Source organism: Budorcas taxicolor, chromosome 2 (genome assembly GCF_023091745.1).
Source record: "Budorcas taxicolor isolate Tak-1 chromosome 2, Takin1.1, whole genome shotgun sequence".
NCBI lineage: Eukaryota > Metazoa > Chordata > Mammalia > Artiodactyla > Bovidae > Budorcas > Budorcas taxicolor.
In genome coordinates, this window is record NC_068911.1 from 171,490,346 (window position 1) to 171,517,108 (window position 26,763).

General features: G+C 44.5%; 1 protein-coding gene across 1 annotated transcript in view; it reads left to right on the top strand.

Annotated features, from left to right (window-relative positions):
• The window catches only part of PAFAH2 (platelet activating factor acetylhydrolase 2), a 39,218-nt gene that overhangs the window by 7,268 nt on the left and 5,187 nt on the right, over positions 1-26,763 (top strand). Inside the window, exons 3-10 of the mRNA XM_052664320.1 lie at positions 132-285; positions 1,131-1,227; positions 12,547-12,615; positions 12,978-13,116; positions 14,026-14,139; positions 18,139-18,230; positions 20,527-20,697; positions 22,462-22,616. Coding sequence (XP_052520280.1) covers positions 132-285; positions 1,131-1,227; positions 12,547-12,615; positions 12,978-13,116; positions 14,026-14,139; positions 18,139-18,230; positions 20,527-20,697; positions 22,462-22,616 — 991 coding nt within the window. The remainder of the gene's footprint in view (positions 1-131; positions 286-1,130; positions 1,228-12,546; positions 12,616-12,977; positions 13,117-14,025; positions 14,140-18,138; positions 18,231-20,526; positions 20,698-22,461; positions 22,617-26,763) is intronic.

Below are 26,763 nucleotides of genomic sequence, written 5' to 3' on the forward strand. Positions count from 1 at the left end.
ATTGAAGGTAAAATTTCCCTGTTTTAGTACTTGGCTGGTACCCTCAAACAACTGCTGAACGTGTCTGTTGGGAAATGAAGCCATGCTTGGGCTTCTTGCTCCGAGCAGCTGCCGTCTTTTTTTCCTTACAGGGCAGCTTCTTTCGACTGTTCTACCCGTGCCAAGAGGCAGAGGAGACCTCGGAGCAGCCGCTGTGGATTCCCCGCTATGAGTACTTCGCTGGCCTGGCCGAATACCTGAAGTTTAATAAGCGCTGGGGGGGGTTACTGTTCAACCTGGCTGTGGGTAAGAGCTGGCCTCACCCCTGGGGGTTCTCCCAGCTGCTTAATTATGTCCCTTGGAGATCTCCAGGCAGACACAGTACCTTATAGTTTGTGTTGTTCAGCCCTTTTGTAGTGGGGCATCCGTTAGTCAGTGTGGTATGGAGAGTGGAGAGAATTACAAACAGGAGAGTTTATTTATTTATTTTTTTGAAGAGCGTTAGTTATAGAGTTAGACTGCCCTGGATTCGAATCCAGTCCTTATCATTTACTAGCTGTGGGGCTGGGGCCAGTTACTGAATGTGTCTGAACATCTACCTTTGCAGGATTGTAAAGTCAGACGTGTATATACATTGTAATGTATATAGAAGACGCACTCGGGTGCTGTGCTTGGGATGTGGAATGTGTTCCATAGGTGGCAGCTATTACTCCTGTGTCCAGCATGCATTATTTCTGCTCTGTGTCAGCTACAGCTTAGATTAAAGAAGCACTCTTGACTGCCAAGGAGCATACCGTCTCCTGCAGTTGCCCCTCTAGCTCCTCCCTCTTCTGGGTCAGATCACACTGAGTCATCCACTTCCCCCAAAGACCTCACCGTTAGGAACTCTACCGACTGCCTTAGCGTCTCAGGGATTTGCCCGTAAGTTGTTCAGTACTCCCCCTTTGGCTTTCTTTTCCCACTTTCTGTTGTGTTCGTGCTCCTGAGGGGAGAAAAAGGGAAAGAATAAATGACTGACTGTCCTGGGTTGCTCAGGTGAAAGGTGGGTCTCTTGAGAGGAGGGCCACCGGGTCCCCACCATGCTTGCGCTCAGGCTGCCCTTGGGATTAGTGTGGGGGCAGCCGGAGATTCTTACCCCATGTCTCTGCTAGGATCTTGTCGCCTGCCTGTTAGCTGGAATGGCCCCTTTAAAACAAAGGACTCTGGATACCCCTTGATCATCTTCTCTCATGGCATGGGAGCCTTCAGGTAAGAGCTGCTCTCCCCCAGATCTTGTCACATTCCTTGCCTGGTTGCAGCTGCTGACTCTCAGCATGTTCTCAAAAGACAAGGAAACCCATATTTCCATCTGTCAGCTCTTATCTGTCATCCGCTTCATCCCAAAGTGCTGGGTCCACCTTCTTTAGAAGGCCTTCCCCAAGCCCCTTTCACCTGGTGGAGCCTTTCGGCAGCCTTCATATCATTCCCTTCTCATGTTCTAGCATTTATATAAATACTTGTTTTAGCCTTCTTCCTCTATAACAGCCCAGAAGTACTAGAAGGAGCTTGAGCGTTATGTTCAGAGAGTCGATTATTCAACATGCATCAGGGACAACAGTGATGAAGACAGACTCGCTCTCTGCTCCCGTGGAGCTTGCAGCCTCAGCTGTGAATCTCAGCCATACCACTGTGCTGTGTGAACTCAGGACCATAGTAGGCATCTCTGAGCCTGTATTTCCTCATCTGTCAAACGGACTCGGATGAGGCACCGAGTAGGTGCGCACTTATGCTCATACTCCTCTCCATCTCTCTACATGGAGCACTGTGGGGTGATGAACTGTAAGATCCCCTTCGTCATCAACTTCAGGGAATGCTGGCCTAAGTTTTCCAAGTCAGTGAAATTGTGAAAGTGAAAGTCACTGCATCGTGTCCGACTCTTTGCAACCATATGGACTATACAGTCCATGGAATTCTCCAGGCCAGAATACCGGAGTGGATAGCCTTTCCCTTCTCCAGGGGATCTTCCCAACCCAGGGTTCGAACCCAAGTCTCCCACATTGTGGGTGGATTCTTTACCAGCTGAGCTACGAGGGAAGCCCAAGAATACTGGTGTGGGTAGCCTATCCCTTCTCCAGTGGATCTTTCCGATTCAGGAATTGAACCAGGGTCTCCTGCATTGCAGGCAGAATTGCAGGCGGATTCTTTCCCAACTGAGATCTCAGGGAAGCCCTTACGAGTCAATATCCATTCAGAATTCTCCCCATGAATTCTTATTTCTGCACCTTGGTGTGTTATGTAGTTATGTAATTACATATTAACTACTGTGTACGTGGTTCCTGTTTAAGCTTGGTAATATTCTCACTGTATGTTCATTCATCAACATGTAAGTTTGGTTTATGTCCAAGAGCGTTACACAAAGTCATCTATTTTTGCCTTTACACGTCCCACTTCCACTGAAACGTTTGTCTACAGTGTAGCCAGGGAGGTCTGCTGCTGCTAAGTCACTTCAGTCGTGTCCGACTCTGTGTGACCCCATAGATGGCAGCCCACCAGGCTCCCCCGTCCCTGGGATTCTCCAGGCATGAACATTGGAGTGGGTTGCCATAGGTCTATTTTATTTTTTTATTATTATTTTTTGCTTTGGCATCTTCCTGCTCTGAGGAACATCAGTAAGTTCTTTTATTCATTTAAAAAATTATTTATTTTTAATTGAAGGATAGTTGCTTTTGTTGGCTTTTGCCATACATCAACATGAGTCAGCTAGGTATACAAATGTCCTCTCCCTCTTAAGCCTCCCTCCCACCTCCCTCCCTATCCCACCCCTCTAGGCTGTCGCAGCACGTGAGCTTTGGGTTCCTGTGTCATTCAGCAGATTCCCACTGGCTGTCTCTTTTGCTTATGGTCATGTATATGTTTCAGTGCTACTTTCTCAAATCATCCCACCTCCTTCCCCAGCTGTGTCCAAAAGTCTGTTCTCTGTGTCTGCATCTCCACAGCTGCCCTGTAGATAGGTTCATCAGTACCATCCTTCTAGATTCCACATATATGTATTACTGTACAATATTTGTCCTTCTCTTTCTGACTTATTTCACTTCGTATAATAGGCTCTAGGTTCATCTGTCTCGTTAGAACCAACTCAGATGCATTCCTTTTTATATTTAGAAGCCCTTTGAACTTAATTCAGCTCTTGTCATGATCTTATCTGAAGGCAGGTACAGGGCAAAGTTTCCAGCCTAGTTCCTTGCAACTTGTCCATCTCCAGCTTTCCAGACAAACAGCCCTAAAGGTACTATGTTAGTTTCTGCCTCAGAATTTTTGAGTTTTTTTCTTTGTTTGAAGATACTGGAGTTTTTTTAAATTTTTTTGTCCTTGAGACATGCTCTAGTTTTTAAATTAGATTATAAAATTTTATTTAATAAAATAAATATTATAAAATATTTAATAAAATCAGTTCAGTTCAGTCGCTCAGTTGTGTCCGACTCTTTGCGACCCCATGAATTGCAGCACGCCAGGCCTCCCGGTCCATCACCAACTCCTGGAATTCACCCAGACTCAGGTCCATCGAATCAGTGATGCCATCTAGCCATCTCATCCTCGGTCGTCCCCTTCTCCTCCTGCCCCCAATCCCTCCCAGCATCAGTCTTTTCCAATGAGTCAGCTCTTCGCATGAGGTGGCCAAAGTACTGGAGTTTCAGCTTTAGCATCATTCCTTCCAAAGAAATCCCAGGGCTGATCTCCTTCAGAATGGACTAGTTGGATCTCCTTGCAGTCCAAGGGACTCTCAAGAGTCTTCTCCAACACCACAGTTCAAAAGCATCAATTCTTCGGTGCTCAGCCTTCTTCACAGTCCAACTCTCACATCCATACATGACCACAGGAAAAACCATAGCCTTGACTAGACGGACCTTAGTCGGCAAAGTAATGTCTCTGCTTTTGAATATGCTATCGAGGTTGGTCATAACTTTTCTTCCAAGGAGTAAGCATCTTTTAATTTCATGGCTGCAGTCACCATCTGCAGTGATTTTGGAGCCCCCCAAAATAAAGTCTGACACTGTTTCCACTGTTTCCCCATCTATTTCCCGTGAAGTGATGGGACCAGATGCCATGGTCTTCATTTTCTGAATGTTGAGCTTTAAGCCAACTTTTTCACTTTCCTCTTTCACTTTCATCAAGAGGCTTTTTAGCTCCTCTTCACTTTCTGCCATAAGGGTGGTGTCATCTGCATATCTGAGGTTATTGATATTTTTCCCGGCAATCTTGATTCCAGCTTGTGCTTCTTCCAGCCCAGCGTTTCTCATGATGTACTCTGCATAGAAGTTCAATAAGCAGGGTGACAATATACAGCCTTGACAGACTCCTTTTCCTATTTGGAACCAGTCTGTTGTTCCATGTCCAGTTCTAACTGTTGCTTCCTGACCTGCATACAGATTTCTCAAGAGGCAGGTCAGGTGGTCTGGTATGCCCATCTCTTTCAGAATTTTCCACAGTTTATTGTGATCCACACAGTCAAAGGCTTTGGCATAGTCAATAAAGCAGAAATAGATGTTTTTCTGGAACTCTCTTGCTTTTTCCATGATCCAGTGGATGTTGGCCGTTTGATCTCTGGTTCCTCTGCCTTTTCTAAAACCAGCTTGAACATGAGGGAGTTCACAGTTCACGTATTGCTGAAGCCTGGCTTGGAGAATTTTGAGCTACTTTACTAGCATGTGAGATGAATGCAATTGTGCAGTAGTTTGAGCATTCTTTGGCATTGCCTTTCTTTGGGATTGGAATGAAAACTGACCTTTTCCAGTCTTGTGGCCACTGCTGAGTTTTCCAAATTTGCTGGCATATTGAGTACAGCACTTTCACAGCATCATCTTTGAGGATTTGAAATAGCTCAACTGGAATTCCATCACTTCCACTAGCTTTGTTCATAGTGATGCTTTCTAAGGCCCACTTGACTTCACATTCCAAGATGTCTGGCTCTAGATGAGTGATCACACCATCATGATTATCTGAGTCGTGAAGATCTTTTTTGTACAGTTCTTCTGTGTGTTCTTGCCACCTCTTCTTAATATCTTCTGCTTCTGTTAGGTCCAGACCATTTCTGTCCTTTATCGAGCCCATCTTTGCACGAAATGTTCCCTTGGTATCTCTAATTTTCTTGAAGAGATCTCTAGTCTTTCCCATTCTGTTCTTTTCCTCTATTTCTTTGCATTGATCATTGAAGAAGGCTTTCTTATCTCTTCTTGCTATTCTCTGGAACTCTGCATTCAGATGCTTATATCCTTCCTTTTCTCCTTTGCTTTTCACCTCTCTTCTTTTCAGAGCTATTTGTAAGGCCTTCCCAGACAGCCATTTTGCTTTTTTGCATTTCTTTTCCATGGGAATGGTCTTGATCCCTGTCTCCTGTACAATGTCACCAACCTCATTCCATAGTTCATCAGGCACTCTATCTATCAGATCTAGGCCCGTAAATCTATTTCTCACTTCCACTCTATAATCATAAGGGATTTGATTTAGGTCATACCTGAATGGTCTAGCGGTTTTCCTTACTTTCTTCAATTTGAGTCTGAATTTGGCAATAAGGAATAGATACTATAAAATAAAATAAATCATGAATGTTTAATTAATTATAAAAATTCTATTTTTTATATTAGAGTACAGTTGAAAACAATATAGCTTTTGTTTGAGGTGTATAGCAAAGCAATTCAATTATACAACAAAGCAGTTCGTTCAGTTGTACATAGACATGTGTCTATTCTTTTTCAAATTCTTTTCTCATCTAGGTGGTTATTTAACATTGAGCAGATTTCCCTGTGCTCCACAGTAGGTCCTTGTTGCTTACCCATTTTAGATATAGCAGTGTGTACACGTCAATCCCAAACTCCCTAACTGCCCCTTTCCCCCTGGTAACCATAACTTTGTTTTTGAAGTCTGTGAGTCTGTTTTGTAAATAAGTTCATTTGTATTTTTTTTCTTTTTTTTTTGCTTTAAGATTCCACATATAATTAACAGTATTTCTTTGTCTTACTGAGAAGGTAACAGGCAGGAAGGCCAGGGGCCTCCAAATGGAGGAAATAGGCAGCAAGTGTCAGACATTTTTTCTCTCTCTCTTAAGCGGCAGGAGGAAACAAGCTACAAGCGTTAGATGTTTTCCCCTTCTCTATAGAAATTTAACAAGAGGTACTGTTGTAGCCTCGCATTCTAGGAAACAAACTCACTCAGAAGGACAGTGTAGTGGAGTGCAGTTTGTCACACCGGCGGGCCCAAGGCAGAGTCTCCTCTTAGCCAAGGACCCCGATCAGTTTTTGTGAAAACCTTATATACCCTAAGTGCACTTGCTCAAACTCACCTCCCCGCATTCCCTGAAACTAGTCTGGACAAGGTAAAAGAGAGGTAAGGTCAAAGTTAACTCATGATTCATGTGTCACAAGACTAGATAAACAATGGATATTTATCAGTAGGCCTGTGGTCATATCCCTATAAACATAATGGAATTTACCACTTTGTTCTGTTAGAAATAATTAACATATTTTTTAGGCAATGGAGAGTCCAAGTACAAGTCCTGAGGCTCTTTTATCCGGGGGTCTGGTTTTCCATTGGTGTGCCATTTCTATAGACACCAGGCACAAAGTTCAGAGTCCGTTGGGAGGGCGACCATGTGTGTAGCCTAATGTTCACAGCCTGGCCTAAGATGGAGTCCAGCTCTGTGTGTTTCCTCCTTCAGTATCATTTAAAATTCTGTGTTGCCATGAGGACACCTGGTTCCACCAGAACTTCAGTTTAGTTCAGTCACTCAGTCATGTCCAACTCTTTGTAACCCCATGGACTGCAGCATACCAGGCCTCCCTGTTCATCACCGACTCCTGGAGTTTACTCAAACTCCTGTCCATGGAGTCAGCGATGCCATCCAACCTCTGTCATCCCCTTCTCCTCCTGCCTTCAATCTTTCCTAGCATCAGGGTCTTTTCTAATGAGTCAGTTCTTCGCATCAAGTGGCCAAAGTATTGGAGTTTCAGCTTCAGCATCAGTCCTTCCAATGACTATTCAGGACTGATCTCCTTTAGGATGGATTGGTTGGATCTCCTTGCAGTCCAAGGGACTCTCAAGAGTCTTCTCCAACACCACAGTTCAAAAGCATCAGGTCTACAGCTCAGCTTTCTTTATAGTCCAACTCTCACAGAACTTAACTTTTCGCAAACCTTGAGCTAACCCATGCATTTTTCTTATGGAAATGTTTGTCTTAAGCTATGTTAATGAACTATGTATTTACTCTAGACTCTGTCTTCTAGTTGGTACCTCTGAAGACTCAGAACCAGGTTGTTTTACTCATGCAAATATTCTCTTATGTTAATGAGGCTGTATTTGCTTGGAAACCTGCCTTTCTTCAAGATTCCTGTCAATAATGTTATGGCCCTGTGCGGATGTTATCTCAAAATGCATGTTGTGGGTGAGGGGCCTGATGCTATTCTCTGAGTTTTGAGACATTTCCTTTCTCTAATTAGCAGACTGCTAGTAGCTATAAAACTTCCGGATAAAGACTAGCAGGGGGGCACTCTTTCTGCCCCGTTCTGATGTCTATGTCTGAAGCTTTCTCTATTTCTTTTATACTTTAATAAAACTTTATCACACAAAAGCTTTGAGCGATCAAGCCTCATCACTGGCCCTGGATTGAACTGTTCTCCAGAGGCCGAGAATCCTGGCGTCTTTCACAGCTCAGCAACAACCTTTCATTATTTCACTCAGTCCATCCATAATGCTGCAAATGTCTGCCCTAGGGTTTTCATCTGTGCTGTGCTCTGTGGCTGTTCCCTTTGCTTGGAATGTTTCCTGTTCGGTTCCTCTCTTCTTCTCCCCACTTTTAGTCTTTTGCCTGGCTAGTTCCAAATTACCTTCAGGGTGTTAGTTTGGGTGTCACCTTCCTAGGGACACCCATCCTGACATGCTTTCATAAGACAATCTGTACTTCTCAGTACGTAACATCAGTTCAGTTCAGTTCAGTTGCTCAGTTGTGTCCGACTCTTTGCGACCCCATGAATCGCAGCACGCCAGGCCTCCCTGTCCATCACCAACTCCCGGAGTTCACTCAAACTCACATCCATCGAGTCAGTGATGCCATCCAGCCATCTCATCCTCGGTCGTCCCCTTCTCCTCCTGCCCCCAATCCCTCCCAACATCAGAGTCTTTTCCAGTGAGTCAACTCTTCACATGAGGTGGCCAAAGTACTGGAGTTTCAGCTTCAGCATCATTCCCTCCAAAGAAATCCCAGGGCTGATCTCCTTCAGAATGGACTAGTTGGATCTCCTTGCAGTCCAAGGGATTCTCAAGAGTCTTCTCCAACACCACAGTTCAAAAGCATCAATTATTTGGCACTCAGCTTTCTTCACAGTCCAACTCTCACATCCATACATGACCACTGGACAAACCATAGCCTTGACTAGAGGGACCTTAGTTGGTAAAGTAATGTCTATGCTTTTGAATATGCTATCTAGGTTGGTCATAACTTTTCTTCCAAGGAGTAAGCATCTTTTAATTTCATGGCTGCAATCACCATGTGCAGTGATTTTGGAGCCCAAAAAAATGAAGTCTGACACTGTTTCCACTGTTTCCCCATTTATTTCCCATGAAGTGATGGGACCGGATGCCATGATCTTCGTTTTCTGAATGTTGAGCTTTAAGCCAACTTTTTCACTCTCCTCTTTCACTTTCATCAAGAGGCTTTTTAGTTCCTCTTCACTTTCTGCTATAAGGGTGGTGTCATCTGCATATCTGAGGTGATTGATATTTCTCCTGGCAATCTTGATTCCAGCTTGTGCTTCTTCCAGTCCAGCATTTCTCATGATGTATTCTGCATATAAGTTAAATAAGCAGGGAGACAATATACATAATTGTAATGAATTAATTATTTATGTGATTATTCTTTAACGTATGTGTTTATCACTAGATTGTAAGCTCCATGAAGGCAGAGACGATGTCTGTCTTCTATCTTTCCCGATGTCTAGGGCAGTACCTGGAAAACAGTAGTTTCCCAATAAATATTTACGTTTTGCTAGGTTCCATACATTCAGCAGATTTCTGTTGAGCACCTGCTCTGTGCTAGTTTCTTGGCATGAAAAAAAGGTGGGACATATAGAAATAGAACAAATCAAGGAATTTTCATCCACTAGAGGAGACTGCATCTAGATGCACATAATTATAGTCCATGGCAGGAGGTGGAGAGCATATGTAGAGACGAGGCTAGAAGGACAGCAAGATGGTTTTCAATGTTGCTTTCTTATTCAGTAAATTTAGTACCTGCCATGTGCGAGGGCCTATGCTGTGGCTGGGTGTTCAGTAGTGAATAAGATAGAGCCCCTGCTTTCAGACTGTAGTCTGGTGGAGAAAAGAAGCTAAGAAATACTCTTTCCTCAGCCCACAGGTATTTTCTTGAGAGAACAGGTGAGTGCATGGCTTTAGCGTGGTCCTTTTGGTCTAAGACTCTGTCTTGAGGCTTCACATCTAAATACACTTGGGTGAATCAGTTATAAATGTTCTTCATTAACTATAGTGAAATTCCAAGAAAAAAAGGCAGGGAGGTAAAGGGACATGGTTTCCTCTCATTGTATCTATGGTTAATGCAGGATCTGAAATCCTTCTCATGGGTCACAGACTTGTGACTTTCCATCCCAGGGAGGTGTGTGTATTTTTAAATATTACCTAACCATTTGTAACCATCACTTCATGGGAAGTAGATGGGGAAACAGTGGAAACAGTGTCAGACTTTATTTTTTTGGGCTCCAAAATCACTGCAGATGGTGACTGCAGCCATGAAATTAAAAGACGCTTACTTCTTGGAAGAAAAGTTATGACCAATCTAGATAGTATATTCAAAAGCAGAGACATTACTTTGCCGACTAAGGTCCGTCTAGTCAAGGCTATGGTTTTTCCTGCGGTCATGTATGGATGTGAGAGTTGGACTGTGAAGAAGGCTGAGCACCGAAGAATTGATGCTTTTGAACTGTGGTGTTGGAGAAGACTCTTGAGAGTCCCTTGGACTGCAAGGAGATCCAACTAGTCCATTCTGAAGGAGATCAGCCCTGGGATTTCTTTGGAGGGAATGATGCTAAAGCTGAAGCTCCAGTACTTTGGCTACCTCATGTGAAGAGTTGACTCATTGGAAAAGACTCTGATGCTGGGAGGGATTGGGGACAGGAGGAGAAGGGGACGACCGAGGATGAGATGGCTGGATGGCATCACCGACTTGATGGACGTGAGTCTGAGTGAACTCCGGGAGTTGGTGATGGACAGGGAGGCCTGGCGTGCTGCGATTCATGGGGTCGCAAAGAGTCGGACACGATGGAGCGACTCAACTGAACTGAGCTGAACTGAACTGAATGTGCCTCTGTCTCCTTTGGTTCCCACATAGTCTTGTGAGGTTGGTGGGTGGAAGAATATTTTACAGATGAGCAAACCAACTCTGAAAGGCAGACTTGCTCAAGGTTACAGTCTGAACTGGGGAGGGATCAGAAATCTCTAGCTCTTAAATCCTGTTCATTGCCTCCCCAAGAGAAGGGAGTGAGAGAAGGTGAAAAGAAATTTAAGTAACTGACCTTCCTGAATCAGTTAGGGTACAGGCAAGTTGTATTTAATAGAAAAACTTCTAACAATAGTGACCTAAATAATATAAAGTTTATTTTTTGCTCAGATAAAGTACTAGACAGACCTAATATGGTAGTTCTATAAAGTAAAAAACCAGACTTCTTTTATAATCTTGCTCTGCGTGTGTAGCTTCTGCTTCTAAGAATATCTCATGACCCAGGGAGGTTGCTTAGCTCTAGCTATTACATACACAGTCCATGCTATAGGAAGGGAGAACTCTCCTGAAAGTTCTGTATAACACAGCTGCTTACATACCATTGACTACAGCTGCCCTGTCCATTATGCTAACTTCTAGCCACATGTGTCTATTGAATATTTGAAGTATGACTGGTCCAAACTGAGATATGCTGTAAGCATAAAACACACACTGGGTTTCAAATACTTCATATGAAAAATAAAAGATAGTGCAATAAAATATTTTAATTTAAAAATCTTGATTATATGTTGAAATGATAATGTTTTAGCTATATTGGGTTATTAACCATCCAGGCTGATGCTTCTTCCTGGAAGACTTTACCAGAACCTTTAAAAGATATTGTCTAAAGAGACTCTGGGGCACAGAGCGCAGGTTTTGGAATCAAAAAGCCCCAGCGGAAAGTTTAACTCTAACACTTACTTAGCTGTGTAACCTGGGGCAGATACTTGGCCTATTGTAAAAAGAGCTCTTATCACAGAAAGTACTCATAAAGAAGTCACTGTTAGTGTGTATACATATATATACATACCATTTTATAAATTTACCATTCTCATTCATACAATGGAATGTTACATGGCTTTTATTTATTTTTTTTTGCATTTTATTTTATTTTATTTTATTTTTTTTTAATTTTAAAATCTTTAATTCTTACATGCATTCCCAAACATGAACCCCCCCCCCCCACCTCCCTCCCCATAACATCTCTCTGGGTCATCCCCATGCACCAGCCCCAAGCATGCTGTATCCTGCGTCAGACATAGACTGGCGGTTACACGGCTTTTAAAAAAATCACACCACAGGAAAATATGAACTGGCATAAGAAGACAGTCATACTGTTTTGCTAAATGAAAAAAAGGCCACAAAATAGCTTATATTAAATAATAACATTATTGTTTTTTTTTAATGCATTTTTAAAAGAACTGGAAGGACAAACATCAAAATATCCAAAAAATTCTGTTTCTTTTCACTATTTAAAATATATCTACTAGAAAATTTTAAATCACTTAGAGTAGCATTATATTCCTATTGCTGGACTAGAACTTAGTCACGTAGACAAACCTGGCTACAAAGAGGCTGGGAAATGTCATTTTGATCCATGAGAGTGTCTTCAGCTGAAAATTAGATTCTGTTATTAAGGAGGAAGGGAAAAATAGGTGTTTGAAGTAGGCAATTAGCAATGTCTGCCATATTTTTTTTGAATGTTGGAGGACAGACCAAAGGAACCCACATGCTAAATCACAGATGCATATTTGCATGTTAAAAAGTAGCCAGAGTCCCTGTCCTCAGGGAGCTCACCAGCTAATTTGGGAGATGTACAATATACAGAGGGCACGGCAGCCCACTCCTGTACTCTTGCCTGGAGAACCCCGTGGACAGAGGAGCCTGGCGGGGTGTGGTCCATAGGGTTGCAAAGAGTCAGAGGCAACTGAAGCGACTTGGCACACAGCACACACAATATGGAGACAATAAAAAAGCAATTGTGTCAAGTAGCCAAACTGTATTGAGGTTGGGATGGGGACTATGGATCAGTGTATGGGGTTGCAAAACATGGTGGATCAATCCGCACATGCTCCCTGGAGGAGAACACTCGGAGCTTTGGTGAGAGTTGGGGTATGCTGGCTGGGGAAAGCTCTTGAAGAAGAGCTGCTGCAAATGAAGCTTCCTCCATTCCATCTTTTGTGATGGCTACTAGCAGAGCATGGTTGGACGGGAGGCTAAGGGCAGGCCACTCTTTGATCACTTCTCTCGGTTCCTTCCTGGATCTCTAGGACACTCTATTCAGCCTTCTGCATGGAGCTGGCTTCTCGTGGCTTTGTGGTTGCTGTACCAGAGCACAGGTGAGGATGACAGTCACAACAAACCATCATGGGTCAGGTGCCTGCCGTCCTGGGCTTGGGTATAGGCTAGTTTCCTGTGGATGTATTATTTCCAGTCCTAGTGTTAGGCAAGGTAGGGATTGTATTTGTTTTAAAACGTGAGGACACCAGGGTTTAAAGATATTGACTAACATTGCTGAAAGTGACACAGCTGAATTGGGGTTCAAACTGAGGTCCGTCCCCCAAATCCCCATTTTTTCTACTCTTCTATGTATGCCCTCTATATTTTTCCCATTTAGCTAGAGGATAAGCTAGAATGGCTTGGCTGAAAAGGGGATTTGATAAAGGGGAGAAGTAAGTCCCTGGGGGCACATGTATTGCAGGGATGGGTCAGCTGCGGCCACCTGTTTCTGCAAGCAGACCCCAGAGGAGAATCAGCCTGATGAGGCCCTGGAGGAGGAATGGATCCCCCACCGTCAAATTGAGGAAGGGGAGAAGGAATTCTATGTTCGGAACTGCCAGGTAGGCTTATGCCAGTAGGGAAGGAGAGTTACTAAGCTTGTCTTTTGTGTAAGACACTCACTGAGAAGACTTTGCACTAACTTCTTTTGAAGTCTCATTCAAAGTGGTCCTGAGCTTGTCACAGCCAAGAAATGAGATCTTGATCAAAACTCTTTAACGATTGCAAGTGACAGAAACCCAACTCAAGCTTGTTTCGCAAAAAAGGAGAATTGGTTGGTTTACATAGCAGACTGTAGGAAGGACAGGACCACTGGGATCACTGTCATTTCTGTCTCCTTGCTAGCTGGTCTCATCTACTAACTGGCTTACCTTACGAGGTTGCGCATGTCCGCCCTCACCATCTAAGACAATAGGGCTGTTTGGGGGTTGTCGCCAATTTCTTCCCCAAGATGTAATAATATAAAAAATCCTGGATAGAGACTCTTAGGCTGGGAAGAAGTACCAAAATATGAAGTTCCCATCAGAAATGCATTGCTAGATATTTTGTTGAAGGACAATCCTCAGAAGTCAAGGTTAATAGAAGTAGGGATGGATGAGTGCTAGCAGACAAAAGCAGTAGACATACGCTATAAATGGGCAAGCAGAATCCAGTACAGGGTTGATAATAGGAACACTTTTATGTCCTTTTGTTTGCGAGATGCTTTCATATGCCACACAGTATAGCCATATTATACCTCTCTTTGCCATGGGTAGGTAGGTAGAGTCTGAACAGCTGGGTTGACTCCATTGTGCTGTTAGGTGGGGCTGATGTGAGTGGCTGTGAGGGAGCTGAGGCTTTCTCAGGATGTGGGGCCCACAGTGCTTGCTGAGATGTGGTGGGCACATTCTTCCTTGGCTCTGAGGGGGACTGAGATTCCCACTGGATGGTTGTACGGTATTCCACTCCCCCCGGGACTATCTCTGTTGCAGGTGCACCAGAGGGTGAGCGAGTGTGTGAGGGTGTTGAAGATCCTACAGGAGGTCACTGCTGGGCAGACTGTTATCAACATCTTGCCTGGCGGGTTGGATCTGATGACCTTGAAGGTATGGCAGCACTTGGTATGACCGGGAACATATTTTATTCATCAAGACTTTCTTGGTTACAAATAACAGAAACCTAACTCATTAGCTTCAACCAAAAGATAATTTATTGGCTCAAATAAGTAGCAAGACCAGAGGCAGACTGGCTTTAGGCCAGTGTAGCTAGAGCCAGACAAAGCTGGGTCTCCAGCATTGTCATCAAAACTCTTGGCTCTGTCTCCATTCTCCTGGCTCAGCTCTATTCTGTGTATATGGGCTGTATTCTCACCATCAGGCAAGAAAGGTGGTTGCTGGCATTCCAAGCCTGCATTTCAACTCAGCTGTAGATTTAAAAGGAAAAGAGACTTTTTAGCTTCCAATGTCTGGAAAGGCCTTGGCTCTACTTGGGTCATATTCACATTCTGAGCCAGTCACTGTGTCAGAGGGCTAGAGTATTCTGGTTGGCCTGCCTAGGATATACACCCACTTCTGCATTAGGGGAACCTGAGCACCAGGACTGACAGCCCCTCAGGGCCACATGGATGAGGGAGAGATAGTTCATTCACAAAGGAAGGGCTGTGGAGCTGCAAACAAGCTCTGTTGTCTACAGCAGGCTTGTTCCTTCTTTTAAGGGAATCCTAAGAACCCCTGGGAGGAGAGAAACTGTCCCCACTATGAAATTTGGTGCCTATAAAAGCATATTTTCCTCCCCTATCCTATCCTTTTCCCCATAATCTGAAAAGTAGCTCAACCTTTATTTAGAGAACTAAGAAAGCACATAAAAGCATGAAAGAAAACGAAACAAAATTTTTTGATGTTTGTCCTTCTAGGTCTTTTAAAAATGCATTTAAAAAAACAATAATGTTATTATTTAATAGAAGCTATTTTGTGGCCTTTTTTTCATTTAGCAAAACAGTATGAATGAGTTAATATTTTCCTGTGGTGTGATTTTTTTTTAATAGCCACGTAACATTCCATTGTATGAATGAGAATGTTAAATTTATAAGATGGTATGTATATATATATAAAATAACAGTGAGTCCTTTATGAGTACTTTCTATGGTAAGAGCTCTTTTGATACATACATACGCATTGTTATCTCTTTACATAGAAACCAACGATCCAATAGTCCAAGTAACTGCCCCAGGTTACACAGCTAAGTAAGTGGTAGAGTCAAACTTTATGCTGGGGCTTTTTGACTCCAAAACCTGTGCTCTGTGCCCCAGAGTCTCTTTAGACGATATCTTTTAAAGGCTCTGGTAAAGTTTTCCAGGAAGAAGCATCAGCATCAGGCAGGACCTGAAATCCAGAGAACTTTACTAGCTTGTGTTGTCAATTCCCACTGGAGAAGCAGGGCCCAGGCACTGCAGTGCAGGCCTCTGGGCCTGAAACAGGCATCAGGGGATGGCAGGCTACATATAGCTCGATTAGTTCCAGAGGCAGCCTTTTGGAGAAATAGAGAATTTAAAAAAAAAAAGTAAAGAAGGGGATTCCCTAATAGTTCAGTGACTGTGACTGCATACTCCCAATGCAAGGGACCCAGGTTCGATCCCTGGTCCAGAAACTAAAGCCCATGTGTCGCAGCTGAGAGTCACATGCCCCAACTGGAACGTCCTGCATGTTGCAGCTGAGACCCGGTGCAGCCAAGTAAATAAAATAAATATTTTAAAAAAAAGCTAAGTACATTTTCATCTTTCAGATTGGGCAAGACCCAAAAATTGATTACTTACCCTGTTGGCAAAGCTGTGGGGAAATAAGCGCTGCTCTGTGACTGGTGTGAGTGCAGCTTGTCCCTTGCAGGGCAGTCTGGCAATAGCAGTCAACAGGACAGATACACATTGTGTTGGACCCTGCCATTTCCAACGCTGGGAATTTATTTTACATATCCCTGCATACTTGCAACATGATGTATGTGCAAGGTTACTCATCCCAGTGTTGTTTGTTGTAACAGAAGATTGATAGTATCCTAAATGTTCACCCGTAAGTGAGCACAACTGGTTTAATAGATTATGGAACAATGGATATATTATTTTGGATAATGCTAATTGCTATAACATCCGTGCCCAGTTGCTCAGTTGTGTCCAAGTCTTTGTGACCCCATGGACTGTATCCTGCCAGGCTCCTCTACCCATGAGATTTTTTTCAGGCAAGAATACTGGAGTGGGTTGACATTTCCACCTCCAGGGGATTTTCCTGTCCCAGAGATCAAACCCGAGTTTCCTACAGCTCCTGCATTGGCAGGCGGGTTCTCTACCACTGAGCCACTTGGAAGCAATTGCTATAACATGTAAGCCCCAAATCTCAGTGGTTAGTGAGGAGAGATTTATTTCTCTCCCACATGAAGTCCAAAATGGGTGCTTCTATGCAAGGGCTAACTCAGGGAACTAGGCTACCTTCCTCTAATTGCTCTACTCTCTTCCACTTGTGAAACCCACCTTCACCATATACATTAACCCAGGAATGGGAAAGAGTGTGGAGGTTGTTATGGAAGAGTGTTTATAGTATCCAGGACTGGAAATGGAGATAATCACTTTCACAGTCTATCACAAAACCACTACCACTCGCATCCAATCACAAGGCCACATCTGACTGCTGGAAATACAGTCTAGCTGTGTGTCCAGGAAGAAGAATAGTTTTGGTGATCACTAGTGGTCTGTAGCATGGTGAAATCAAATGTGGCTGTAAAACAGGATAAGGAAGCTCTTAATGGAGTAATATTCGTGTATTAAAAAGTAAGGTACAATATTCCTTATGTAAAAACGAGAACGTATATATTCATGTTTACCTGTATAGGATAAGTAAGCTCTCCAAAGACACAAGAAACTCACCTGTCTGGGTAGGGAGTGGGCAACTGTGTGGAAAGGGAAGACTTCTTTATGCTCCTGATTTTAGAGTTATGTGAATATATTACCATTAAAAAAGCTGAAGAGGCCTGAACCAATCTGAAGGAACTTAGCAAAGTGGGGAGGAAAAAAAAATTTTTTTTAATGTGGACCACTTTCAGAGTCTCTGTTGAATTTGTTACAGCATTGTTTCTGTTTTATGTTTTGGTTTTTTGACCTGGAAGCATGTAGGAATCTTAGCTCCCCCACCAGGATTCTGCACCCCAGGCCTTGGAAGGCAGTCTTAACCACTGGATCGCCAAGGAAGTCCCATGAAGGGGAGAATTTAGATACAAAATCTTGAGCTAGATTTTACTGAGAGCAAAGGAAGGCACAGGTTCTGGGCAGAGGCTGCACAGTGAATCCTAGAGAGATTTCCTGAGCCCTTTAGCAGGCAGCTGCAGTGGCTGTTTATATAACCATGTCCTGAAGGCTTCTGGGGACAACCAGAAATTGATGCGTGCAGAGCTTGTTAGAGCGAGCAGACTCACTCTGCTGGATAAAAGTCAGGACAGATATCAGAGGAAGTAGGACCTGAGATGGTTTCAGTACAAGCAGTCCTTGCTTCAGAGTGATGTGGAAGGGCAGCAGGAGCGCCCCCATTCTGCCCTTGATTTGGTGCATATCATCCCTCCTGTTGTAAGGCAAGGATCTAGATGAAGAGAATTCTTATTCTTTTTTTCTTGGCTGCGCTCTGTGGCTTCCAAGATCTTAGGTCCCTGACCAGGGTTTGAACCCAGGCCCCTGCAGTGCAAGCGCTGAGTCCTAACCACTCGACTGTCAGGGAATTCCTGAGAGTTCTCATCCTTAATGTGTTCTTCCACTGATTGGTCACATAATTTCAGTTTATTCATTTATTTATAGATATTTGAGTATCTTCCTGGTCCAGATATTACAGGTGGTAAGATTATAAAAATAAAGGTGAAAGACGTGGTTTTCAGAATTCCTGCCTAGAGAAGGCTGTTCAGTCCAGGGCTGGCCTGAGTGGCTGCTCTCCAGTGGGCGAGAGGTGCTTAATAACATGATTTTGGAGGGCTCGCCTCTGTATTGTGCTTCCATATCATCGTCTCCCTGTTTCTTCCTCTTGCCCCAAAGAGTCCCTAAAAAAGCACCCCTGCCTTTCCGACTTGGCTTCCTTCAGGGCAGCATTGACGTGAGCCGCGTGGCTGTAATGGGACATTCGTTTGGAGGGGCCACAGCTATTCTGGCCTTGGCCAAGGAGACGCAATTTAGGTGAGTTTCCCAGTGATGCTGCTGTTAGCTCCACATGCCACACGTTCATTCAGCAAGTATTATGTATCCGGCACTGTTTTGGGAGGTGGGGGTTCAGTGGTGAAGAAGAAAGCAAGGTAAACAAAGTAACAAGTAATCAGATCCCCAGCAGGCAAGTGCAAGGAAGAGAAGGAAACAGGCTGATAAGCTAAAGTATCTGTAGGCTTCCTTGCTGCTGCTGCTAAGTCGCTTCAGTTGTGTCCGACTCTGCGACCCCAGAGATAGCAGCCCGCCAGGCTCCCCAGTCCCTGGGATTCTCCAGGCAAGAACACTGGAGTGGGTTGCCATTTCCTTCTCCAATGCATGAAAGTGAAAAGTGAAAGTGAAGTCGCTCAGTCGTGTCCGACTCTTAGTGACTCCATGGACTGTAGCCTACCAGGCTCCTCCTCCATGGGATTTTCCAGGCAAGAGTACTGGAGTGGGTTGCCATTGCCTTTTCTGGAGGCTTCCTTGAGAAAGTGACAAAAGCTGAGACTTTAAGGAAAAGAAGTCAACCTACATAAAGGTCTAGAATATCAATCTAGGCAGAAGGAACAGCTAAAGGCCCTGAGGTAGAAAGAAGCCTGCTGTGTTAGTGTAGGAAGAGCATAGTGGGGGCAGGGGCGGGGAGTATGGGGGGAGCCGAGCAGGATGGGGAACTATGTGATTAGGGAGATAAACTGGCCAGATCACAGGGCCTTTTGGCCAGAGTAAGGAAGTTAGATTTTGTTCTAAGTGTGATGGGAAACCACTGAAAAATTTTAAGTATAGAAAAATCTTATTTACATGTAAAAACCACTCTGTGAATGGGGGTTTCTCTAGTGGTTCAGCAGTAAAGAAAGAGCCTGTTATGCAGGAGATGCAGGTTCGATTCCTGGGTTGGGAAGATCCTATGGAGGAGGGCATGGCAATCCACTCCAGTATTCTTGCCTGGAAAATACCATGGACAGAGGAGACTGGCAGGCTGCAGTCCATGGGGCCTCAAAGAGTCTGACACAACTGAATCAACTTAGCACGCACGCATACATGTGAAGAGTCGGCTGTAGGACAAGACTGGAAACAAGCAGTCTGGTTAGAGTGAGCTGATTTCAGAGTCAAGGTGAAAGCTGAGGGATTTGCATTGGGATGGAGGAGGTGGGCTGGAGAGAAGTGATGGAGTCAGGATCGGTTTTAGAATTTTCCAGACTTAGTGATGTATGAGAGAAAGAGAGAGGAATCGAGGTTTTTCATTTGTGCGCCCATCATTTGAAGGGAAGATGATCGTCCTTTATTGAGATGGAAGAGACTGGAGGAGCTTCAGGGCTGGGGGGGTAGGATGCTAATCTTAGGACCTTAGTTTTGCCCTTGGTGACAGAGATTGATGCTTGATAAACTGGCTGTGACTTCGAGCTGTGGCCCCAGGGCGGCTTTCCCTGACCACCCTGCCGTGTATGCTCTGGGCTGCTTGTATTTTCAGGGCGCTAAGCTATATTTTGTTGCCTTGTGTGTTCTGTCTCCACTGCTCCCAGACCTCCCAGAACTGTGTCATTTATCTCTGGATCCACAACACAAGGCTTAAGCACAGAGTAGGTACCGGATGAGTGGAATGAATGAATAATGAATAATGTGTCATTCTGTGTGATGCAAGTCTGCTGCCTGAAAGTAGAGCCAAGAGAAGAAGGAGATCAGATCCTTGCTTTCAGAGAGTTTAAAAATCTAGAAGGATTTTTGGTGGCCTATAAAGAAAGCTGAGCGCTAAAGAAGAATTGATGCTTTTGAACTGTAGTGTTGGAGAAGACTCTTGAGAATCCCTTGAAAGCAAGGAGATCCAACCAATCCATCCTTAAGGAAATCAGTCTTGAATATTCTTTGGAAGGACTGATGCTGAAGTACTCCAATAATTTGGCCACTTGATGCAAAGAACTGACTCATTTGAAAAGACCCTGATGCTGGGAAAGATTGAAGGCGGGAGGAGAAGGGGACGACAGAGGATGAGATGGTTGGATGGCATCGCCAACTCGCTGGACATGAGGTTGAGTAAGCTCCAGGGGTTGGTGATGGACAGGGAAGCCTGGCATGCTGCAGTCCATGGGGTCGCAAAGAGTCAGACACGACCGAGTGACTGAACTGAAAAGTGATCTCTAAAAAAGATCCTAACCGAAGGATGTGGGCCCTGGTTCCCCTTCCAGGCTTTCTGAGCCTTTGCCTCACTAAAGGGGGAGCTCTGTTCTCCCCTCACTATCCTAACTGCCCTTGGCTGGGTTTCTCCATGGCAGTCCCACGTCTGGTCTTGTTCCAGGTGTGCTGTGGCTTTGGATGCTTGGATGTTTCCTCTGGAGCATGACTTTTACCCCACGGCCCGAGGCCCTATCTTCTTTATCAACGCTGAGAAGTTCCAGACAGTGGAGACTATCAACTTGATGAAGAAGATTTGTGACCAGCACGACCAATCCAGGATCATAACTGTCCTGTGAGTAAGCCCCACGGTCATGCCTGATCTCCAGGGTCTGCTCCATTTTCTTCTCAGTTGTGTGGCTCCCTCTAAATTATCTGGAAGTCGTACCCATGGGTAGAATGTCTAAATACCTCCTGAATCTCAAAATCTTAATGCCTTTCAAATTTCATATCTGCCCTTCTCCACTTAGCTCTACCTGCAGTGATTTCTTCGCTCGTTGGTATGACTTTATGGCAGGATTTACCTTTTGCTTTCTGGAAAAGGAAATCATGGGATTGTGCATTGCAGAGGAAGAGGTGTGGGTCTGGGTGGACTCCAGGAATCTCTAATCTCCTTTGGGAATTTTGTTGAGTCTTTTGGAGAGTGTGGAGTAGCAGACCTATGACATTCACAGGACAGATTTTTAGAGACCTTCATGCGTACCTGAATTCAGGTATCTTCCATAAACCGTCTATTTTCTGCCTTAGAAAAACCACATTCTTTTCATGTCCATCATTAGCACCATCAGATGGATTGATTTTAGGAGCCATTTTTCACAGACAGAAGATTTTGAGTGACTTTGAGAAATGAACTTTACCTAGGAAGTGGTTTACAGCTACAGTTGAAGGGCTAAAGTCTCACTGATAAGTCTCCGATGTTATCCTGCCCTGTCTTGAGCCAAATAACACACGTGCTTCAAGGAGCCCAAACTAGCAAAACAAGTAACTACGTGTCATGGACCTCTGTACTCATTCAGGTGGTTGAAATGCCAGATCCGAGGGCTGGACTGCTAGGGGTCTGCCCAGTAGGCCATGGCTTCTTCCCTTGCCCATGTTGGCCCGTGCCGTCTTCCATGGGGCCAGCCTCTCCCCTTTGATTTTGATTTCATGGCAGCAGAGAACTGCTGGAGAGTCTCCCCAAGTCAATGAGATTCAGGATAATTGTGATCTCTAGAGGGAAGCGGGGGTGAGAGCAGTTGGAAAAAGGTACGCAGAGACTGTGGATTTAACTCTTGACAATGTATTATTTCTTAAACTGAGTGCTGGATACTTAAAGTATCCATTATATTTTTCTTTATACTCTCCCATGTGCCTTAAATAATACATTTTAAAGTCAGCTTTTCTTCACCATATCAAACAGAGTTTGACATTTAGATCTTCCTTCCCTCATTGAATTGACTAGTAAATTAGTTCTGAGTAATTTAGCTCGAAATGAACCTCGTGAGAATTTCACCTTCAAATTAAGTGCATTTGACGTCAAATGACAAATTGTAATCCAGAAACCCTCCTGTATAAGCACTTGCCCTAACTTTCCTGATTATTTAAAGGCAAGTTCTTATTGTTTTTCTGGCTTACTTTGTGGTGCAGTTCTGAGCTAAAGAAAGAGCTGATATGTTTTGTGAATGTTCAGAAGTCATGGGGTAAAAGCCATGGGGTGATAGTTCACAACAACGTGGGAGGGCAGGGGTTCCAGACCTTACCTCCTTGCCCTGACCCCTCTCCAGCCGACTCTGCCTTTTCCCTGCACAGTCAGGCCTTGTGGTCTCAGAGTTGAGGCAGCTTTGAAGCCAGGCTCACCTGCTTTCAAACCTCAGCTCTGTCTCTTACTAACTGTGTGAACTTGGGTAGATCATTTCTCTCCTTTGGTTCTTTCAAAGAGGAAAATACTTGCCTTACTAGATTGTTGTGAAAATTAAGGGAGATAATGCATGGAAAGCACCTTGCACATTGTGGGTGCTTGAATATTTGTGTGCCTTGGCTTCCAGACCCCTACCAGACACTTGTTTTTCTTTTCCTCTAGGGGTTCTGTTCATCGGGGTCTAACCGACTTTGTTTTTGCGGCTGGTAACTGGATTAGTAAATTCTTCTCCAGTCACACCCGTGGAAGCTTGGACCCCTATGAAGGTCAGGAGACCGTGGTGCGGGCCATGTTGGCCTTCCTGCAGAAGCATCTTGGTAAGCAGAGAACTGGAGCTTATGGGGCAGCTGGCGGGGAGGGATCTCTTAGATATCCCTGCACGGTGGTCTATTCTGACATGTCTCGGATCAGGGAGATTTATGGCAAAACCTGAGTGAAGGAATGGCATAGGATTCTAGAAAGAACACTTAGCTGAAATTTTGGAGATCCTGATTGTGTCTCTTACCACCTAAGTAACCTTAGCCTAGTCATTTAACTCCTCTGAGCCTCGGTTTCCTCATTGTCAGTGGAACATTCACCTCACTGTACTCCACCCTCTCTGTTCTAACTCATTATCACTCACCTTATCTGTGTTGTGGAGGAGGTTATGATGATAGATGGGCTACATTTGTGGGTTAGGATGATGACTGATGTCATAAATCACTGGCCAGCAAATGGCCAGGCCTCTAGGGGTCTTTGGTCCAGCCTCCTACCCAAGGGAGGCATCGTCTCATATCTTCTCTGCCACGTGGTCGCGCAGCGTGGGGAGTACACTGCTTCAAGGGTCAGCCTGCTCCATCCCTAGAGACTTTTAATAGTTTGAAGAACTGATATTCTAGTTAGGTGCTTTTTGATTACAAGGACTGGAGATTCACTAATTTTCCTTGAGGAAAAAGGGGAGTTTGTTATGAGAGTACCCCTGGCCAGGTGGGAAGGGAAGGTTTACAGGAGCGGAGGTAGCTTGTGGGACTGACTTCTGTCTCTCAGGCTCAGTCTCTCTGTCTCTTCCTCCCATGATATTTCTGTTTCTCTTTACTCCAGTTTCCTCTGTACCTTCTCCGCTGTGCTTTTTTCTCCTGCTGAGAACATCTGCTTATTCGTAGTTTCTACTTCCTCATCACTTTGGTCGGCTTGAACCAGTTGCATCTTGTTCTCTCCCTCATGGCATCCCTTTCATCTTCAGCTCCTACTGGTCACCGCCACATTTTCGGGAATTTCTTAGACCAGATTCCCAAGAGAGACAGCTTGGTGGTACCAGCCCATCTTTACCTGCCAAAACATATTGTAGGTTCCTGCCCAGCCTGGGCCCGGAGCTCTCTCGATCAGATGTCTCTTTTTGATCCAGTCAGAATGGAGGAGGCTACCCTACTATGCCAGGCTGACCCCTCAGCAGGTGCTATGCAGAGGGCAGCGTCCTTCAGAAGGGAGCCATGCTGGCCTGGGGTTCTAAGGCTTGACCTAACTCTAATCTACGGCCAAGTCTTTGTAAATCCGCCCCACTTGCCCTGGGTATCCCCTCAAGACCCACCCTGAGACGCTGCAGCCCCCTTGCACATGACCGCTCTTAAGATATTTGAAGTCACCGCTGGTGTCCTCTCTGACTTCTCTGTTCATTAAGCTAAATGTTCCTGGTACCTCCCCCCGTTGCCTGTGAAATTTCCCCCTTTGAATGGGCTGTTCGTTGGTGTGCCTTTGAATGTGTGCTGCCCTGACTTGAATACAACATGCCAGATATGGTCTGGCCAGTGCCTGGCACAGTGGGACTGTTGCCTCTGTGTTCTGGACACTAGACTTCCAGCTGGATGGCCTGAGTGTATTAACCTTTCCACCAAATGCTGAAAAAGTTTGATTTGGATTGAGTTTCCTTTAAAAATGCATCTATCTTATTTTGTTATTTCTTTGTTTGGCTGTGCTGAACCTTAGTTGCAGCATGTGGTATCTAGTTCTCTGACCAAGGGTCGAACCCAGGCCCCCTGCATTGGGAGTGTAGAGTCTGAGCCACTGGACCACCAGAGAAGTCTCTGAATCTGTCCTGTTTTGAATGTATTGACTTTTTAAATCTAGACTTGTGTTTCAGTGTTTATGCCTGTTTGTTTCATCTTGCTCATCGTGAGCCTTTAGGGTTAGTAGAGACCTTAGAGCATCATTCTTATCACCTGGGAAGAGAAGAATGGATCTGTCTCAAGACTTTAATGGGCCCTGACGACGTGGTCTGCTACTCACTTTCCCTGTTTCCTCTTAGGCACCATATCATTCAGTTCAGTGCAGTCGCTCAGTCGTGTCTGACTGTTTGCAACGCCATGGACTACAGCACGCTAGGCCTCCCTGTCCATCACCAACTCCCGGAGTTTACCCAAACTCACATCCATTGAGTCGGTGATGCCATCCAACCATCTTATCCTCTGTCATCCCCTTCTCCTCCCACCTTCAATTTTTCCCAGCATCAGGGTCTTTTCAGATGAGTCAGCTCTTCTTATCAGGTGGCCAAAGTATTGGAGTTTCAGCTTGAACATCAGTCCTTCCAATGAACACTCAGGACTGATCTCCTTTAGGATGGACTGGTTGGATCTCCTTGCAGTCCAAGGGACTCTCAGGAGTCTTCTCCAACACCATCATTCAAAAGCATCAATTCTTTGGCACTCAGCTTTCTTTATAGTCCAACTGTCACATCCATATATGACTACTGGAAATGATCCTTGTCCATCAGAGGGCAGACAGACTGAAAATCGTATCATTCGGGAAGAGCTAAAGATGACAGAGGAGGGATTTCCCTGGTGGTCCAGAGCTTACGACGCTGTGCTTCCAGTGCAGGCGGCCTGCTTTCAATCTCTGGTCTGGAAACTAAGATCCTGCATGACTCATGCTGAGACCAATAAAAATTAAAAAAAAAAAAATTAAAGGTGACAGGGGCCCTCTCCACGGCATGATTGGATTCCGCTGAGTAGCCGTGTCCTCTGAACTAAGATACTCATTACTGGAGATCATCAGATGATTAGGAGAGTCTTAGACTGAGGAAGATCGTTGAGGACAGGCTTGATGCCAGTCCTTCTGCTAAACTACTATAGTTACTTCAGCATGTATAATCCTGAAGATGGCCCTTCCCAATGAGTATTTGTGTTATTAACTCCGTTTTACAGATGAGGATACTAAAGCTTAGAGAATTTAAGTAATTTTGTCCCAGTTATCTGGTTAGTAAGTGGCAAAGCAAGAATTGGGACTTTCCAGGTGGCTCAGCGGTAAAGAATCTGCTTGCCAATTCAGGGGGTGTTGATCCCTGGGCCAGGAAGATTCCCCTGGAGAAAGAAATGGCAACCCACTTAAGGATTCTTGCCTGGAAAATCCCATGGACAGAGGAGGCTGGGCCATGGGGTTGCAAAAGAGTTGGACACGACTGAGCAACTAAACAACAAAGCCAGAATGCCCACTAGACTGTCTGATTGGAAAGCCCCGGTGCTCCATGGTTGCACTGTGATACTTGTCTTTAATGTCAGAGAAGAGTAAGGCTCAGCAGGCAAGAGTCTTCTAGACAGAAGGCACAAAGGCTGGTGTGGGCTGGTCAGTTTTGCGAAGCTGTGTTTAGTGTATCTGGCATTCAGGATAGTGGAACTGTTGGAAAATAAAGGTAGAGAAGTGGGCAGAAGCCAGATATAGAAACCCATGTATGCCTGAAATAAGTTTGAATTTTATTCCATGGACTGTGAGTGCCTTTCGTGGATAAGCAGGGGATTGTCATCATTAGACTTATGTTTGTAGTCTGACTATGTCATGGAGGATGGGTGAGATGGGATGGGTTGAGAGGGAAAGAGCCCAGGTAGGAAGCTCTTGCAGTATCCACTTGAGAAGAGATAAGACAGTGAAAAAAGGTGAAGACTCTGAGCTTGGGGTACTTAGTTTTTCAAAGAGAGAAAAGCCTGCTCTGAAAGGCCACCACTGTATGGTGGCCATACAGTATGTGTGATGTGGGAAACTAAAATAGGTTGTAAGTGGCTCAGCTGAACCTCTCACCATTCCTAAAAAATCTCTCTGATCCTGGGAGCTCAGCTTGGTGCTCTGTGATAAACCAGAGGGGTGGTGGGTGGGAGGGAGTCTCAAGAAGGAGGGAGTATATATATACTTAGAGCTGATTTACATTGTTGTACAGCAGAAACCAACACAAAATTGTGAAGCAATTATGCTTAAATTAAAAAAATAAAATAGAAAACTTAAAATTACCTTTGATCCTAAAAATTACCTCTGAGAGCAGCGTTCTGCTGACACAGGGCTTGTGTTACCTTCTGTTAGGAAGGTTTGGTGCGTCATGCAGCTCCTGTTTCCACCTGCTTATCCTCCCTGCCTCGCTCCTGGAAGACAATTTCACACCTTCTTCTTTCTCTTGAAACCTCGGTTACCTTCCTCCCCTATGTGGTCTCTCAGCTGATTAACTCT